This window comes from Bos grunniens, chromosome 1 (genome assembly GCF_055505025.1).
Source record: "Bos grunniens cultivar Pamir isolate PY7600 chromosome 1, Bosgru_T2T1.0, whole genome shotgun sequence".
NCBI classification, from domain to species: Eukaryota; Metazoa; Chordata; class Mammalia; order Artiodactyla; family Bovidae; genus Bos; species Bos grunniens.
In genome coordinates, this window is record NC_141165.1 from 90,200,746 (window position 1) to 90,219,420 (window position 18,675).

An 18,675-nucleotide genomic window follows, 5' to 3' on the forward strand; every position below is an offset into this window, starting at 1 on the left:
CTTGCCGTTCCCTCTGCCTGGAATGCTTGCCCCTTACATAACACATCATCCATCCATTCATTCCTCCAGGCTTCACCCTCAAAAGGTATCTTCCCAGTAACCATTTTTTCCTGAAATTTTACCATCCTTTCACTTCTGTCCTATTTCAAATCCTTCTTCCCTATTTTTTTCCCACAGCACATACTATATATTTAACTTATTTATCTAGTGTATTGCCAGTCTCCCCAGCTGGAATGTAAACTGCACAAGGCAGAGATTTTCCTACCGTGTTTTCTGCTGCATTCCCCATGTGCAGAAACCAGCTTGGCACACAGGAGAAGTTCAGTGAATTTTTTCGAATAAATGAACTAATAAATGAATAAACAAATGAAACAAAAGGATGACTCCAGCTTGGAGTCATGACCATGCAGTGGTCACTGCATCCTTTCTGGTCTCCTGCTAGCACTCTTAACCCTCTGTAATCAATCCTACAGTTCAGTGCTACAGTCTTCAAATCAATAGTTTACGTAATATAGGTCTGACCCTACTGCTGCTCAGATTAAGAACCTAAGTGGCTCCCAACTGTCCAGTGAGCGATTATGGTTCTAAGGGATGGCATCAATATCATGCATAATCAGGATACCCTTTTCTAAACTCCATCTCTACAGACTGCTTTCTTATGCTTTATTCTGTATACCAGTGTCTCTCAAACGTCAGTCATTTACGGCTCCTTGTTAATGGGGAAAATTTCCTCAATGGCTCTTCAGGTCAAATCCAAGGATCTCAGTTTGATAAACACTAAGAAACTGACATCTGGTCAATAAAAATGTTTTTTTAAATTACAGATTATTATTGGTTAAAAAATCTTTTAATATTATAACCAAAAGGAAAACAAATTTCTAAAATCTTCCTATATTCAGTATCCCTTGAGAATAAATCCATATACCCCAGGTACAGAAATGCTGCTCTACAGAAAAGAAGCTACCTACCCATCCCAGAAGAAACCTGTGCTTACCTGCCTCTGTGCCTTCGTTCTTGTTATTCCTCTATACCCTGGAATATCCTTCCCCTAACTATAGTTATCAAAATTCTATTTATCCTTCAATGCTTACTTTACTTATCACCTTCTTTATGAAATCTTCTTTTTGAGATCCTCAGCCAAAACTTCTCTCAGTCTCTTGTGGCAATGTTATAAATCTTCTATGGCATTATCTATTAATATATTATTCTTCCTTTTGTTATACTATTATTTTCCCATGGTTATTATAGCTCCTGGATAGCATGAAGAAGATTAACTTATTCTCTATTTATGTACACAACAATTAGTACAGTATCTTCCAATATGACAACTAATAAATGTATACTCAATTATTTACCAAGTCAGGGGAAAAAATGCTACTATAAATATGACCCTCTGATTTTAAAAACAGAACTGTTTACTAAAAGCTTATAACCAAGCCTGGTGGGCTGCCGTCTCTGGGGTCGCATAGAGTCGGACACGACTGAGCGACTTAGCAGCAGCAGCAGCAGCAAACATATATAATACACTCAGAAAAATGTGGGAAAAAAATTTTAAGTTATTTATATGATTTACCTTCTTTTAAGCGTTAAGTCCGATACAGGTATGCACCTTAGACCAGTTCCCAAAACCATAAGGAAGGATGTCAGAAGCACAGTTATCCGAAGACCTAAAAGAAAACAAAAATATCTGGATTATTTTCTATTTTCTCTTCAAGTAAGTCAATGTGAAGAAGAAAGATTTTTTTACTCAATCATACTGGTATTATATTCTAACATGGCTTTTCTCTATAACTCCCAACACTGGGAAGGGAGAACTCTACATGCTGAATATGAAATGATTTTAACTTTAAGAGAAAACCTGAATGATCACATCAAGGATTGAGTAAAAAGTTCTATGAGCTCCAGTTTTTTGAAATGAATGGCTAATAATGCTTTGTTCAGATATAACACTAAAATATATAGAAAATAATTTTAAAAGATAAGATATTTTAGTTTTACATCTCAAATATAAAATTTCCAATTTTCAAAGGCAAGCTGTTAATTTAAAAAATTCTAAACTGCCCCCACAGTGTTTTTTTTTTTTTACATGATAGATTATTGCTTTAAATTTTCTCAAAAAATGACAAGTGGCCAATTACTTATTTTATCTTATAATCAGGATAAATTTGTTATAGGGTCTTAAGAGATAGTCCATTAGAACCCTTTGATTATTAATACAATAGTATTTAATGTTATTGATTTATCAGATGGCTTTCAACTTATAGAATGATGTTGTTAAAAAAAAAGAGAAAGCATGGTTTAGGGTTTTAGAAGATAATGTGGATCAGATAGCTCTTCCTTTTGTATCCCAAATATGATCAACTATTTTGAAAATGTGTGCCAATGGTCAGTTATGCGGATAACAGGGCAAAAGAAAATATAAAATGTAAAAACAAAGTAACCAAAAACAGATATAATAGTCTGGCTGTGGCTGAATAATATAACAAGATTCTATCTTCTTATTGTTGGAATGCTGCACTTTTCTTAGCACTAAATTAATGCTGCCTTACTGTTCTGTAGCAGCCACACCACAGAGGTGGCTTATATGGAGTATGTGGCAAAAGTAGCAACATTTCTTCCAATTTTTCCCAGACCCAACACCCTTGAAACCATTTCACAGTGAATAGACTTAAACTGTTTAATGCAAATTTTCTCTCTCTTTTATTTCCCCCAGAGTTTTCTTTTCTTGGCAGAAGGGAGATGGTTAAATGTTTGGTTTCCAAAGGGCTTCTCTGCTTGAAGGAAACTGAAAATCAACAAAACTATAATTATGCAGATTAAACACAGCAAGGAAAATAAACTTGAGATTCAGATCAGGCACACACACGCTACATTGAAGATAATTTGTGACATGAACTGAGTTAGCTTTATATGATCTGAATATGATTAATATAATTTGGCAGAAGGAATAACATAGAAAATTGTGCTGCTCAGGAACAAGTAATGCATACACACTGCTCATTTACTGCTTCTACTAACAACATAGATTTTAAAACCACATTACAGCCACAGGAAATAAAATATAATTAATAAAAAGTACATTCATAGTCATAAACATCCTAAACTTGCAAACTGTTGCTCTTATAAGGTCATACTGGGTGCCTTATGAGATAGTGGATAAAATTTTATCAATTTGGGTCTATAAGGCTCACATTCTACATTATGTTTATTTCTTCCTGGTATTTGGTTTGTAATTAAGGTAAATAGCCACCAAGTGGGCAGTGGGGCATTGTTTATAGCCCTAGGGTCCAAATAATAGGTTTCCTATTACTACTGCTCAACACTAGCACAAAACAGTTGATATAAACTTTCAAGAATAAAGAAGTTGTGAAAAGCTGATTACATAAAGCAATCTTACTGGCACAACCTGTGGCTTTCTTATGTTTAATTGTTACCAAATATTACACAACCCACCTCAACTGATGCTCAGTTTTGAACAGAATGTTTTCTTGCTTTCTTAATCTCATTTGAATTTTGATAAGGCAGGACTCTGTAGTTCCATGTACTCAAAAAGACAGCAACTGACTTTGGCAAGAAGTATGAATTCCCCAAGAAAAATATGCTTATGAGACATCTAGGACCTTCGCATAAATAAATCCCAAGTGATTACAGTACTAGGATGTGAGTGCAAAAACCATCTGATGAAAGGTACAGGAATAATTTTGGAAAACTGAACATGATTGATAATAAGAATAAATTCTACTCAAATATGGCATCCAGACTTTGCAGGAAGCCCCTTTCCAATGGATGATGGCGCCTTTGCTGGGAACCTACTGGGTACAGGAAGACAGTGTCCACAATCGGTGCCTAAATATCATGATACAAAATTGAGTGCCAAAAAAAAAAAAATCCAGCCCCTCTCCACCACACACACACACACATACACTGTGGATGCATGGAAATAAGTTTTATCTGGTAAAACTGTCCTTCTCAGACTCCATCAGCTGGAGTGAAAATAAGCTCTGATTGCTCCTGGTATAGATCACTTGTCCCTATCCCCCACAACCAGAGCCTCGCCACCTGGATCTGCCTCCGAGACTATGAGGACTAATTACATTGTGCCTGTTTTTCCTGTTTACACTAGTCAAAAAAGACCCAAGATTCACAGGTCATCCTTATCCCAATATGGCTTCACACATCCTAAAATCTGACCTCATCTCTGCCAGGGCCTGAACTCCCAACATCTTTCCACTGTGCCTTCTGGAGCTCTCAGAATCTGCAGATCAGTGGAATCCCTACATTATCAAGCTCTTTCATAAACACTGTCTTCACCTTTTTACTCCTCTGAAACCTCTTCCCTGAGGACACTGCTTCCCCAGCCACTTTCAGATCACTGTTACTCTCTCCTCTCTAAATAAAGCTCCCAGTCTCTTCTCTCTTGATGCTTTGATTTTCTCTGGTTGAAGCAGTATGATAACGATGTGCCTTGCTGTAGTTTTATTCAGGCTGCAATTTGTTCTGTGTGGTTTTGTTTATGCTGTTTCTTCTACTAGGATTATTATATTTCTGGATTTAAGGATATCAACAAATTTGGAAATTTTTCTGGCATTATTTCTTCAATCTCTCCCTCCTACCCCATTTCATCTTACTCCATGCCCTCTTCCCTTCAGTTCACTTCAGATCAGTCGCTCAGTCATGTCTGACTCTTTGCGACCCCATGAATCGCAGCACGCCAGGCCTCCCTGTCCATCACCAACTCCCGGAGTTCACTCAAACTCATGTCCATCGAGTCGGTGATGCCATCCAGCCATCTCATCCTCTGTCGTCCCCTTCTCCTCCTGCCCTCAATCCCTCCCAGCATCAGGGTCTTTTCCAATGAGTCGACTCTTCGCATGAGGTGGCCAAAGTATTGGAGTTTCAGCTTCAGCATCAGTCCTTCCAATGAACACCCAGGACTGATCTCCTTTAGAATGGACTGGCTGGATCTCCTTGCAGTCCAAGGGACTCTCAAGAGTCTTCTCCAACACCACAGTTCAAAAGCATCAATTCTTCGGTGCTCAGCTTTCTTCACAGTGCAACTCTCACATCCATACATGACCACTGGAAAAAATATAGCCTTGACTAGACAGATCTTTGTTGACAAAGCAATGTCTCTGCTTTTTAATATGCTATCTAGGTTGGTCATAACTTTCCTCCCAAGGAGTAAGCATCTTTTAATTTCATGACTGCAATCACCATCTGCAGTGATTTTGGAGCCCCCCAAAATAAAGTCTGACACTGTTTCCACTGTTTCCCCATCTTTTTGCCATGAAGTGATGGGACCAGATGCCATGATCTTAGTTTTCTGGATGTTGAGGTTTAGACCAACTTTTTCACTCTCCTCTTTCACTTTCATCAAGAGGCTCTTTTGTTCTTCACTTTCTGCCATAAGGGCGGTGTCATCTGCATATCTGAGGTTATTGATATTTCTCCCGGCAATCTTGATTCCAGCTTGTTTTCTTCCAGCCCAGCTTTTCTCATGATGTACTCTGCATATAAGTTAAATAAGCAAGGTGACAATATATAGCCACGACGTACTCCTTTTCCTATTTGGAACCAGTCTGCTGTTCCATATCCAGTTCTAACTGTTGCTTCCTGACCTGCATATAGGTTTCTCAAGAGGCAGGTCAGGTGGTCTGGTATTTCCATCTCTTTCAGAATTTTCCACAGTTTATTGTCATCCACACAGTCAAAGGCTTTGGCACAGTCAATAAAGCAGAAATAGATGTTTTTCTGGAACTCTCTTGCTTTTGCGATGATCCAGTGGATGTTGGCAATCTCTTTTCATCTGGGACTCTAATTATACATGTATTAGGCCACTTAAAACTGTACTGCTCACTGATACTAGTGGGGTTTTTTAAATCACTTTTTTCATTTGTGTTCCACTTTAGATAGTACTTATCACTCCATCTTAAAGTTTGCTATCTTTTCTTCTATAATGTTTAATCTGCAACCCACTCCAGTGTTCTTGCCTGGAGAATCCCAGGGATGGTGGAGTCTGGCGGGCTGCCATCTATGGGGTTGCACAGAGTCAGACACGACTGGAGCGCCTTAGCAGCAGCAGCAGCAGCAAAGCCTATCTAGCGTGTTTTTTCTGGTTTCAGACACAGATTACATCCTCATCTCCAGAAGTTTAACGTTGGTCTTTTTTATGTTTTCTGTGTCTCTCCTTAACATGCTTTCATCTATCTTCTTGAACACATGTAGTATATCTATTTATAGTAGCTGCTTTGATGTCCCTGTCTATTAATTTTATCATCTGTGCCATTTCTTGGTCTGTTCTACTGATTGTTTTTCTCCTTTTGAAATGTTATATTTTCCTGTTTCTTTGCATGCTTGGTAACTTTTGATTTGGATGTCAGGCATTCTGAATTTTAACCTGTTGGGTGATAGATTTTTTTCAACTCCGTTAAGCATTTTTGAACAATGTTTTGGGATATAGTTACTTTTGATCTTTTCAAGGAGTACTTTTAAGTTTTATTAGGTGGAACCAGAGCAGCCTTTAGTCTAGAGCTTGTTAGTCATTACTGCTGAGGCAGCACCCTTCTGATCATTCAGTCCAACCTCCTATGTATTATGAGGTTTCCCCAATTTGGCTGTTGGGAATGGAAACTATTCCCAGACTCGCATGAACTGTGAGAATTGTTCTGCCTGCTCCTTTCTGGTCCTCTTCTCAGACTTGAGTAGTTTCTTCATGTGTAAACTGCTAGTCAGTGCTCAGCTGAAAACCCAAGAACAACTCCCTACAAATCAAGAACTCTCTCTGTGAACTCTTTTCCTCTCTGGTATTCTTCCCTAAGAATTCTGGCTATGGTGGCCTCTTACACAGCTCAACTGTCTCCTCGACTTAGGAAAACTGTGGGGCTCTGTTTGAACTCCGTATCTTTGGGTGAAGCAATTGTAAGGATCACTGTCCTGCTGTACCTATTGTCCAATGTCTGAAAACCACTGTTTCATATACCTTGATTTTGTTTTCTGCTTTCAGTAGTTTAAGATGGAAGAATAAATCCAGTTCCTGTTACTCCATCATAGCCAGAAGAGCCATTGACCCAATTCTGACCGTCATGCTCACCACTCCCAGCTGTGACTGTCTACAGACCACCACATACCTGCCTCCACATCATTCACCCTCCAGGCTTAAACCTGTTTCGGCTCATTAATACCTCTGAGGACATTATATCTTTCACAAATCTGGTGATTTCAATGCAAGAGATGACCTTTTCAATACCCAGGCCTCTCAGTCCCCTGACTTCTTATTCCACGATCATGTCCTCTACCCTACCTTGGTTGTGCACTCTTTTGGTTAAACTCCAACCTTATCTTTACCATAACTGCATCCACAACACAATCCCAATTTCAAGCATCCCATTCTTCAACCATGACCTTCTCTCCTTCCCACTCATTCCTTCCAGTACTCTAAATTCTTCATCCATTGGGAATAACAATTTTGGAGCCTACTACTTTTTCTCATCCATCTTATATGTTTCTTTTTCTCCTTTACCTAGTTTAGAGTCCGTGGTCCATGGTTATATCACTCTCTACATAATCCTCTACTCTTTGCCTGCACTTTGTTAGTCGTACACATTTGGCAAACTGCACCTCTGGTGATCTCTCTCTTTGCCAACTCTGCCCATGCATGTGCTTGCCCAACAGAACAGGCTGGAGGGAGACACACATCCATGCTAACTGGTCATACTTGAAATCAATGCCCAGTCACTTAAAGCAGTCCCTCTGAGCTGTCCAACAATCCTACTACAATTTCCTAGTCTGCGTATTCTCTCCTTTCCTAGGAAATAGTATTACAATTTATCACATCTCTTCAATTTTCCAAGAATTGTTCTCCTAGCTTCACTGTCAGGTGGCAATATTGTTTCTTATTTTCTGAGAACTTTAAACAAAGGTAACTCCCACAAGCTCCTGGCACCCACCATCTGCATCTGTAATTTATATGCTCTTATCATTTCTTCCATTACTATTGAAGAATTAGCTGTCAATACTTCTTTCTAAGGCCAACCTATCTACTTGTGCTCTTGAGGACTGCATCCCATTTTGCTTATCCAAGGATATGGCTACAGCAGTTCCTTCCCCTCCCTCTAGCATTGTCAATTTCTCCCTTTTTTCTGGATCCATCAGGACACTGTATTCCAGAGAAATGCTTTAATATCTCTTATCTTTAAAATACCTTCTAAGTAGTCATATTTCCCCCTGGCTACTCCTTCATTTCTCTGCTGCCCTTTACAGTGTGTTTAACATAAATGTCTATACTCTTGAACTTATCCCCACCACTCTAATGAGACTGTTCTTTTAAAAGACACCAAAGATCTCCATGTTACTAAATCTAAGGCTCTACTCTCAGTCCTCACTAGCTCGTTCTTCCTTAGTCTCTCCAAGCTCTAAATGTTGGAATGCCCCTGGGCTGTCTTCTTCTGAAGCAACATCCCTCTCCACAGGTGACCTCACTCAGCTCCAAGACTCTAAATACCATTGCTGCTGCTGCTGCTAAGTTGCTTCAGTCATGTCCGACTCTGTGCGACCCCATTGACCGGCAGCCCACCAGGCTCCCCCGTCCCTGGGATTCTCCAGGCAAGAACACTGGAGTGGGTTGCCATTTCCTTCTCCAATGCATGAAAGTGAAAAATGAAAGTGAAGTCGTTCAGTCGTGTCAGACTCTTAGCGATCCTATGGACTGCAGCCTACCAGGTTCCTCCGTCCATGGGATTTTTCAGACAAGAGTACTGGAGTGGGATGCCATTGCCTTCCCCGACTAAATATCATTCCAGGATGACAAAACACAAATTTATTGCTCAGGCAATAAACTGACAGTTTCAGGTCCGTTCAGTTCAGTCACTCAGTCATGTCCGACTCTTTGTGACCCCATGGACTGCAGCACGCCAGGCCTCCCTGTCCATCACCAACTCCCAGAGCTTACTCAAACTCATGTCCATCGAGTCAGTGATGCCATCCAACCATCTCATCCTCTGTCGTCCCCTTCTCCTCCTGCCCTGAATCTTTCCCAGCATCAGGATCTTTTCCAATGAGTCAGCTCTTCATATCAGGTGGCCAAAGTATTGGAGTTTCAGCTTCAACATCAGTCCTTCCAATAAATATTCAGGACTGATCTCCCTTAGGATGGACTGGTTGGATCTCCTTGCAGTCCAAGGGACTCTCAAGAGTCTTCTCCAACACCACAGTTCAAAAGTATCAGTTCTTCAACTTAGCCTATCCTATATCAAATATGCATTTCAAATTCTTGATCTGCAGGCCAGATTCATGATCTACCCCCAAAATGCTCCTCCCAGAATCTTCTACATCTCAGTAAACTGCAGCTTGATTCTCCCAATTACTAATGCTAAAAAAAGTTGAGAAGAATCTTAGAATCCTCCAATTTCCTCATACTTCACCTCTGCCTATACTGGTAAGTCTACTTTCAACATGTATCTAGAATCCAACCACTTCTCAAATCCTTCACTACTTTCACCACAGTTGGAAGTCATCATCAGCCCCATCTAAGTTGGTCCATTACCCTTACAACTGGTCTCCCTGCTGTGGCTCTTGTTCTCAAGATATTAACAGAGTCATCATTTTACCCTTCTGCTCAAACCTTCCAGTAGAGTGAACCCTCCTCACATCATCACGACCAGCATTCTTACAGTGGCCTTAAGGCTCAACTCAGCTACAACTCAACTCATTTGAAATTAATGCCCAGTCACTTAAAGTAGGCCCTCTGAGCTGCCCAACAATCCTTCTACAATTTATTTCTCTACTATGTATCTTTTTCAGATATGCCTAACAAGTTTATGACCTTTGTCTTTGTCCCAAAGAGTCTTGTCCAGAATTGCCAAGGTGTGTTTCCTTTTTCCCTCAGGCCTCTGCTCACACACACATGATCAGTAAGGCCTTCCCTGACAGTCTAGAGAAAGCATCACCCAGTCACATCCCCTTTCTCCCCTGCCTGACTTCCATTTTTCTCTAAAACATTCATCACCATCTGACACACTAAGCATTTAGTTTTACTGTCCTTTGGTGCCTGGATCTCCTCATTAGAATGTAGGCTCCATGAGGGCTATGTCCCCAGAGCTCAGCACACATTTGGGTGCTATCTCCTTCTTGAAATTTTCTTCATTGGCTTCCAGGGCACACACCCCCTTCTGGCTCTTTCATTATCTCCTTGCTGGAAAATGAAAAGTGAGAGTACAAAAGCAATTTCAGGAAGATAACTGGTCTTCTACTAAGTTGGGTGGGACCCATGACCACAAGACCAGACAACTACCTCCCTTCTGGGGAGAAAGATACCCAGGGATGCCAGGAACTCACTTCTATGTATGCAAATAGGACTTGTGCAGCAGGACAGCCAACATATGAAAGCAGAACTGGCTTTTTTCTACTGAAAAGCAAGGGAATTTTAAATCTGTTTTTTGTTGCTCTAGCCAACATAAAACATAAAATAGAATTCACCATATAGTCACAGAAACGCTGAAAGAACTCCTAAAGTAACCTATTTTATAAAGAGAATGTGTGTGTGTGCTCAGTCATGTCTGATTCTTTGAGACCCCAAGGACTGTAGCCTGCTAGGCTTTTCTGCCCATGGAATTTTCCAGGCAAGCATACTAGGGTGGGTTCCCATTTCCTATTCCAAGGGATTTCCCGAGCCAGGAATCGAACCTGCATCTCCTGCATTGCAGGTGGATTCCCTGCAATGGGGAATCCCTATAAAGAAAATAGGTAGTCCCTAATTTATCTGGCCAAGAATAGTAGATGTAATTTTATATATATATATGTAATTATCATATATATATATAGTGAATGTAATTATAATGAAAAGGACAAAAATTAGCATTTTTCCACCTTAAAAATATAGTTGGCTAAATTTATGGAATAATATTGAAAGATGCTCCTGATAAAAAGTTAAAAGAAACAATAAAATAGTATTTCCCCTTAAGTTATCTAACCTGGTAAAGAATGACAGAGGAATTGTCACAGATTGAAGGAGATTAACAAGAAATAACAACTAAATGTAATTAGGGACCCTCGACTGAATCTTAGAACAGGGCGAAAAAAAGAGAGAGACATTCATGGAAAACCTAGTAAAATCCAAATAAAGTCTAATGTAGTTTAAAACAAATAAATCCAAACAAAAGAAAAACCCCATTCAGTACAAGAAACTTTCTCGGCAACTAGCACATATCTCTCTGCCTGGAAGTTCCACACTTTCCAGGGCTGGATACTTTGATTGTTAGAAGGTTCTTTCCTGTATCCCTTTGGGTTACAGCTTCTTGTAACTTCACTCAGTTTAGTTCTTCCTTCTAGAACTAGGCACACTAAGTCTAATTCCTCATTTAACACATATTTATATCCTGCCTCAAGTTTGTTTTTGAAGCTTGACACACCCAATTCCTTTTATTTGACACATTATGATTCTTATACCCTTTATATTCTTGTCACACAACTTTTAAAGGACTGCACTTTGCCAATGGCCTTTCAAAAATTAATGCCCAGAACTGAACATTAGAAGCATGTCAAACTATTTCTCTTCTTTTAGATACTACACTTCTGTGCCTAAAATTGTCCTCTCCTTTTTAGCAGGTACATCACATTGGCCATGAATCATTTATCCATACTTGTGTGGTATAGTTTGACGTCTTAACATTCAATCCTATGACCATTTTTCTCCTCACAGAATCACACTGGCAAGTGGGAAAGTGAGATGTTTGTCCAGAGTATTCTCTATGAAAAGAGAGTCTTCATTCAACTGTAAGCTTTATCTGAGAGTTAAAAATCTCAGCTGACACTTGCAGCTGGTCACATACACACACTTTAAAGCTGCTGTACACCCTTTTCCAGAAACCAAAGCGTCAGGTCCTGAGTTCCCCAACAGCTCTTCCTGGGCTGGAGTCATCTATTACAGAAAGCCAACCCATTACTTCCTTGTATCTGGGCATCATCATTCTATTTTCTGACCTGTCACCCTCAACACCCCCAAACCCCTTTGAAGTCAAAGCATCAGTCATTTTTGTCAGATGTAGAAAACACACAAAGCATGTGCATGGGATGCTCTTATATCCACACATGCAGAAACTTGAACATCCAAAGGTCGCCTAATCCCTGCTGTTGTATAATGGGCCTTGATTTAAAAACAAAACAGTATCTGCAAAGAAATCTTCCCTTATTTGTCGCTTTGGGGACGGAGGGTTCCTAGTCAGGCATGGGATGCCAGCAACACTCGATCAACCTCATACAACCTCTAAGACGAAGCCGAGGGAGGCGGCTCCCCCAGGAGTAACATCATCGGCCGGGGCTCCCGGGACCCCCCTCACCTCTCTTGTCCAGAAGCCACATGAACGCGAAGCAGGGCAGGAAGCCGATGGGCCCCCACAGCACTAGGAGAGCGATGTCCCAGCTGGAGAAGCCGTAGGCCTGGCGCGCCGAATTCTGGATGGGGCCCCATGTGTTCCAGACCAGGCCCTGCGCGAACCCCAGCAGCGAAAAGAGCAGGAGCACCAACCAGCGGCGCCCATACACGCGTCCGGGACTCGGGGCTGCCGCGGGCAGTGCCGCCGCCGCCTCCCGGCTTCTCCAAGCAGCCCCCGGCGCAGGCCCGAGCCCCGGCGCTAGCAACGGCTGCCGTTCCTCCTCGCTGCTCCAGCCCGAGCCCATCTCGACGCGCGGCCCGCGGGGCCACAGCCCCGCAAGGTCCTGAGTGCCGCCGACCAGCCCCGCGCGGATACTGCCGGGCTAAGCCGCGGCCGAGGTTGCTTTGGTCGCCCTGGGCCTGCCGGCCGCGTTGCTGCGCCTGCGCCGCGCTAGCCGGCCGCGGGCGGGGAGGAGGGGCAGGAGAGACCGGAGAGGAGGGGGCTAGGGTGCGGGACCCGAGGTGCTCTGTCTCCCCGGGATGAAGAGGCAACCTGGGCGAGAGACGGAGTGGAGCCGGGGTCCCAGAGCGCGGACCGGGAGGAGCTGGAACGACCGGGAGGAGCGCCGCTGAGCCTGGGGAAAAGGGAACTCCCGGACAGGCTGTAATAAAGGAGGTTGGGCGAGGAACCTGGATTGTTGGAGGAAGTGTCCAAGTTTACGTCATGTGCCCAGTAAACAACTCGAAGATCTCCGGTCACTTAAGCTAATGCTTGTTTCTATATTGGGTTAATTCTCAATTCTGAAGGATTTATAACTTCAGAATTTAGAGCGGGAGATAGAATTAAGACTGACGCGTAGTAGGAAGGATTGCCGCATGAAAATTGTTTTTTATGTACAGTAAGTACTGTCTTATTTAATCAGACGTTTTTTAGTGCTTTACATACCAACGAGGAAATTATAAACGAATCAATTTAGTTCATATATAGAAGATATAGATCTCTTTCTACTCCTTTGCCTGTCATTATTAGGAGAGCAATAAAGATATATTTATTAAACCTGAAAGATTTTTGCCCCCAAATGAGCTAGATCTATCTCCAGTTATTATGATTTTGACTAGATGAGTAAACGAGAAGACGGGAAGTTGTCGATCTCTTGATCAAGCAGCCAACAGTTGCATTTATTTTGATATACAAATCCAAAGGTCTGACAGCTGTCGGTTAGTGTCCTGAAAATCTAAGTCGCGATACGGCTTGATCAGGGTTGGAAATGAGTCACAATGAACGCAATTAAAGCATGTTAGCCTGAGGCTCACATTCCCGGCAGCCACGAAAACCAGGTGGAGTCTTGTTGCTGCCAGAGGGCAAGAGAGATGGGGAAGAGACGGGGAAGAGAAGCGTGAACTCTCTTATCCAAGGCTGTTAAGAGTGCCTGCACAATAAAGCAAACGCAGAGCCACCTTCCACTGCCTTGAGCGCCACAAAAAACCAAACCATCCCCTAAAACTCCAATACCGTTGGGAGGAGGAAAGTGCCAAGGCGAAAACGAAGGACCTGACTAGGAAACGAGGAGAAGCAGAAGCGAAGCCAAGAAACGTCTTCAGTAAAAGAAGACAACCGTTTGAAGAAGGTAAGAAGGGCCACAACCGAGACCACGTGCATACATATCAAGCGCCCCTGAATCACAACAAACCTGCGTAGCCCCGCCCATTCCCCGTCACGTGACGTCCACGCTGTTGCAGCTTCCGGAAGAGCCCGGTAGCAACCGCTTCACCGCCAGAGTTTTGGTCTATCTCAGACCGGTACCCGCTCCGTTTCTCTTTTGGTTTGGGCTGAGCCCGCGGCTTGCCATGGCAGCGCGCCCCGGGGCGATCACTAATGCGGACTCTGCATCTGGAGGTGGAGAGGAGGAAGGTAGGTACTAGGCGGGTCAGACCAAGAGGTTGTAACCCTCTGTCTTGTTGACACCTCTCATATGACCGTTTGTCTCTACGGCCTAGCAGTAAACTATGAGTAAAAGTATTTATTTTCTAATAAACGTGATTTTGTTCCAGTTGTGGCACCCAGCTTTTAGATCGACTGTTCCAGTTTCCCTCCATCCTACAAGTGTTGTTTCACCCATGAGGATGTTGTGAATGTTATCAGTGGATTGAACCACACTTGAGACACATGGAGTTATCTTGGACTTTTGTGAACAGGATTATGATTTCAGTGGAATCCTGCTTTAGAGAACGAATGTGAGCCTGAGATCCCTATTAGGATTTATTGAATGATTGCTCCATGCCTGGCACTGTTCTGGGTACTGCCACGGGATCCAGAGACATTTGACTGTATATAACAATGGCTTTTCCCGGTTGAGTAGAGGGGTCTGGAAGGGCAAAAGAGTGACTAATGCTTGGTAAAATGAATACTGTCAGTAATGCATACTGAGTGAGGATTGTCATCAGGATAGATGCCAGTGGGGGAAAGATAAATACTTCAAGAAGGGAATAGTTTGAGGTGGACCTTTATGATTTGATGAAATAGTGACAAACTTAGGTGGTTATGCTGGGGTGGGGGGTGGTGTGAGTCGTGGGAAGACAGGGAGCAGAAAAGCATAAGATGGATATGATTGGTGATCAAATAGTCATGTTTGTCTAGAGGAAGAGATGACCATTGCAAGCAGAAGCAGCAAATTACAACTCCTTACTATCTGACCACAATCTCCTGCCTTTATAACTCCCTTGTTTATGTACCCCAAAGAGACAATTCCTGAGCTTCATCTGTACCTTCAGTCCATCGTTACATTTTCTGTCTATCTGTATCCCCTTATCTAGTTTAGAGTGCATGTCATAGTTTATTATTCTGATCTTTCTCTTGAAAATACACTTTTCTCTTGTCCTTGCTTGCCTTTTACTCCTCTGACAAAACCTATATTCTGGATGAACCCAAACTTTTGCCCTCTGCACTTGCACCTATATTGCTGAACTTTGCTGTGAAAAGCCCTGGGCAAGTTGATGTGATGTTATAAAATGAAAATAGTCAACCTCTTGAGTATTCACTCAGCATGAACCTGAGACCTTGTCATCCTCTATTCTTGTAGTAACCTTGTTTTCTTTTATCAGTGAAGATTCTCCAACTCTATATATCCTCTTTTCATCTCTTCATCACTCTGAGCTGATGACTTTGCAAGTCAGGCCAGCTCTGCATCTGATCTGCTCTATTCCTCCTTCACTATCACACTGTTGTCCAAATCATCCACAATTCTCATCTAAACCACTACTGTATCTTCAGGCCATGTGTCCCCATTTCTTCTCTTGTGCCCCTCCAATCCCTTCTCTATTCGGTGGCAAAAGTGACACTGTCTTACTTAAAAGTCTTCAGTGAAATCCACTGCAGTAAGAACTTAGATTAAAATCCAAACTCCTAACCATGACCTACAAAAATCTTTGATCTGGACTCTGCTGATGTCTCTAGGAGCACCTCTTGTCAATCATCACCTCTTCTGCTCTTACCTGCTTTTCATATAACTGGCTTCTTAGTCTTCATATTTTAAGGTATGTCACCACCTGAAACCTTACCATATTAACCCATCTAAAACAGTTATTGCAGTTTTCCCCTGATCCCTAAGTGTGTTTGTGTTCTGTAATACAGCATCCTGCTTCCTGCACTTAGCACAGTCTGTAACTACTTGTTTATTATTGTGTCTTCCCTTAGACCTTAAGCACCTTGAGGGCAGTACATATATCTGTTTTAGTCACAATGTTGCCCAAGTAGAAATACAATGTCAGGCTCCTGAAAGTGAAAAGAAAGTGAAGTCCCTCAGTCGTGTCCGACTCTCTGCGGCCCCATGGACTGTAGCCTACCAGGCTCCTCCATCCATAGGATTCTCCAGGAAAGAATACTGGAGTGGATTGCCATTTCCTTTCCAGGAGAGCTTCCTGACCCAGGTATTGAACCTGGGTCTCCTGCATTGGAGGCAGACACTTTACCCTCTGAGCCACCAGGGAATGTCTACAATGTCAGACTCCTAGTGAGCTCTTAATACCTATTTGTTGAGTGAACAAGTAAGGGAATCCCAAGGCAAGCCCAGAGGCAGAAGGAGAAAGAGCCACTCAGAGTCCAGGAACTCAAAGTTAGTGTAAGAAATGTTAAGAGACAGAGATCCTGAAGGCACCTTATACCAAATTAGGGACTCTGGACTTTGTGACAGAAGCTTTTAAGGAGCTTTAGGTAGGGGATCACTGCTTTAAGGAAGATCACTGCAGCTAAAGGATGGAGGATAGATTGGAGGTAAAAACACTGAAGGAAAGGTACTTAAATCTCCTTAGCCACAGCATTCTCCTCTGTAAAATGCATAACTGTTGTGAAAATTAAAGATACTTGTAGATCATCTAGCATAAATGTCTGACAGGAATTACATATTCAACAATATGTAGTTTTTTGTTGGGGGAAAAAAAAGTGCTGGCATTGGTGACTGACTGATATTCAAAGAGATTGGAGAAAAGAGATTGGAGGTGTCTCTGAAATTTTCTAGCCTGAATAACTACATGTGAATTAGGAACCTGAAGTAAAAGGAGGTGGTTGGGAGCACTGTTGAGTTTTAGTGTGCATGCTTAGAGTTTAGGTTTAGAATGGTGACGTGAAAGATGTCAAGCATGTTGCTGGGAAGGAGGAAGTTTTTATTGTTTATTCAAATACCACAAATTCACCCTTCTAAAATTTTTCAGTATGTTCACAAAGTTGTGCAGCCATCACTAATGTAATTCCAGAATGTTTTCATCATACCAAAAAGAAATGTAGTTCCCATTGGCAGTCACTCCCTATGCACCCTCTCTCCATTCCCTGGCAGTCACTAATGTACTCTGGCTCTGTGGATTTGCCTCTTCTGGGCATTTCATATAAACTTGGAATCATAAAACAGGTGTCTTTTTGTGTCTGGCTTCTTTCACACAGCATGTTTTCAAGGTTCATCTGTGTTGTAGCATGTGTCAATACTTCATTACTTGCTGTGGCTGAACACTGTTCTGTAGTATGGATACGCCGCACTTTGCATATCCATTCATCAGTGGGCATTGTTTTGTTTACACTTTGGGGCTTCTATGAATAACGCTGCTATGAACATTTGTTTACAAGGTTCTGTGTGAACATATGTTTTCCGTTTCTCTTGGGCGTATATCTGAGTGGAATTGTTGGGCTATCTGGTGATTCCATATTTAACGATTTGAGGAAACTTGTCATTCTTAATCTTGAAGTCCTAAGGAGGGAAATAAATCTGATTAAAGTATGGATTTGCTCCCCTGAAAAATGTAGCACGTGTACACATTTTTGCAGGTGACTTCAAATATTTGTATTAAAGGATCGATTCTCTGAATCCCATCTGTGGAGCTTTCAACCCTATTTTTAAACTGTCATCCTCCCCAGAAAACACCACTTTGGGGTGACTGCCTATTACCATTACAAGTAAATGGGCAGAATCCTCCTGAAAGAGAAGACTTTGCTTTCAGTTAGATAAGGCTTGTGTGAATAAAGGGTAAGCAAAATACAGACATTCAATAAATGCATGTGAAAGGTTCACTATGTTTAGTATAGTAACAAGTATTGTGGGGGGTCATAGAAAAGTTAGTTTTTGAGCAAACTTACTACCACTATATTATCAAAAAATATTTGAATGTCACTGTAAATGGGAGACTCTTTCATCTGGGGAGACTCTTCCATCTGGGGAGACTGAAGACAGTTCCTGCCCTAAAATAGCCTATAAATATAATTTAGGGGGAAGAACACAGATAAAAAGACTTGAAGGATAATGCATATTCACACCACAGGAGGCACATTACATGCTTTGGGGATGAGAGGAGAATGAATACGAGTTGTATTGGTCTGTGCTTCTGTGCATAACTTGAAGGTTTGTTATAGAGTCCTCACTCTGCACGCAGCCTTGGGTGCCACAGGCCCACTCTTAGAAGACTTGAGCACCTAAGAATTTTAGAATCCTCAGGGTTCCTGGAACCAATCCCCCTCACAAACTGAGGGACAGCTGTAGTGTGAATATGGAAATGAGTGAAAGAAGTCATTTCTGGTGAGGAGGCCAGAAGTAGAAGTGAGTGGAGAAAAGCCCAAGGCACATAGAGGGCAGAGAGTGGGGAAGAAAGTGAGGAATCAGACTGGTTCTACTTGGAGTGGAACGTGGTAGGGCAGACAGGTGACAAGGACGATTATGTCCTTGGAGACCTGAGAGGAGCAGGGTGAACCAGAACATTGAAGTGAAGAAGAAGAAAATCATAGGTTTCAGTTTTCTCAGAAAAACAGGGTAAGGCACCACACTGAGTGA

The 18,675-nt window shown here is 42.0% G+C and overlaps 2 protein-coding genes across 7 annotated transcripts in view; one reads left to right on the forward strand and one right to left on the reverse strand.

Annotated features, from left to right (window-relative positions):
• SLC49A4 (solute carrier family 49 member 4) overlaps window positions 1-12,789 on the reverse strand; it is a 90,499-nt gene extending 77,710 nt beyond the window's left edge. Inside the window, exons 1-2 of the mRNA XM_086403182.1 lie at window positions 12,333-12,789; window positions 1,574-1,667 (exon numbers count right to left, since the gene is read on the reverse strand). Of these exons, the coding sequence (XP_086259308.1) occupies window positions 1,574-1,667; window positions 12,333-12,672 (434 nt within the window). The 5' untranslated portion in view covers window positions 12,673-12,789. The remainder of the gene's footprint in view (window positions 1-1,573; window positions 1,668-12,332) is intronic.
• HSPBAP1 (HSPB1 associated protein 1) overlaps window positions 12,655-18,675 on the forward strand; it is a 57,582-nt gene continuing 51,561 nt past the window's right edge. For 2 of the 6 annotated variants that reach the window (XM_086403106.1, XM_086403146.1), the window contains exon 1: window positions 12,975-14,279. Coding sequence is in view for 1 of the 6 variants with exons in the window: in XM_086403096.1 (XP_086259222.1) it covers window positions 14,216-14,279 (64 nt within the window). In the remaining 5 variants the exon portion in view is untranslated. Of the gene's footprint in view, window positions 14,280-18,675 lie in introns of all 6 variants that reach the window. The other 4 variants (XM_086403096.1, XM_086403135.1, XM_086403152.1 and 1 more) reach the window with 4 other exon arrangements.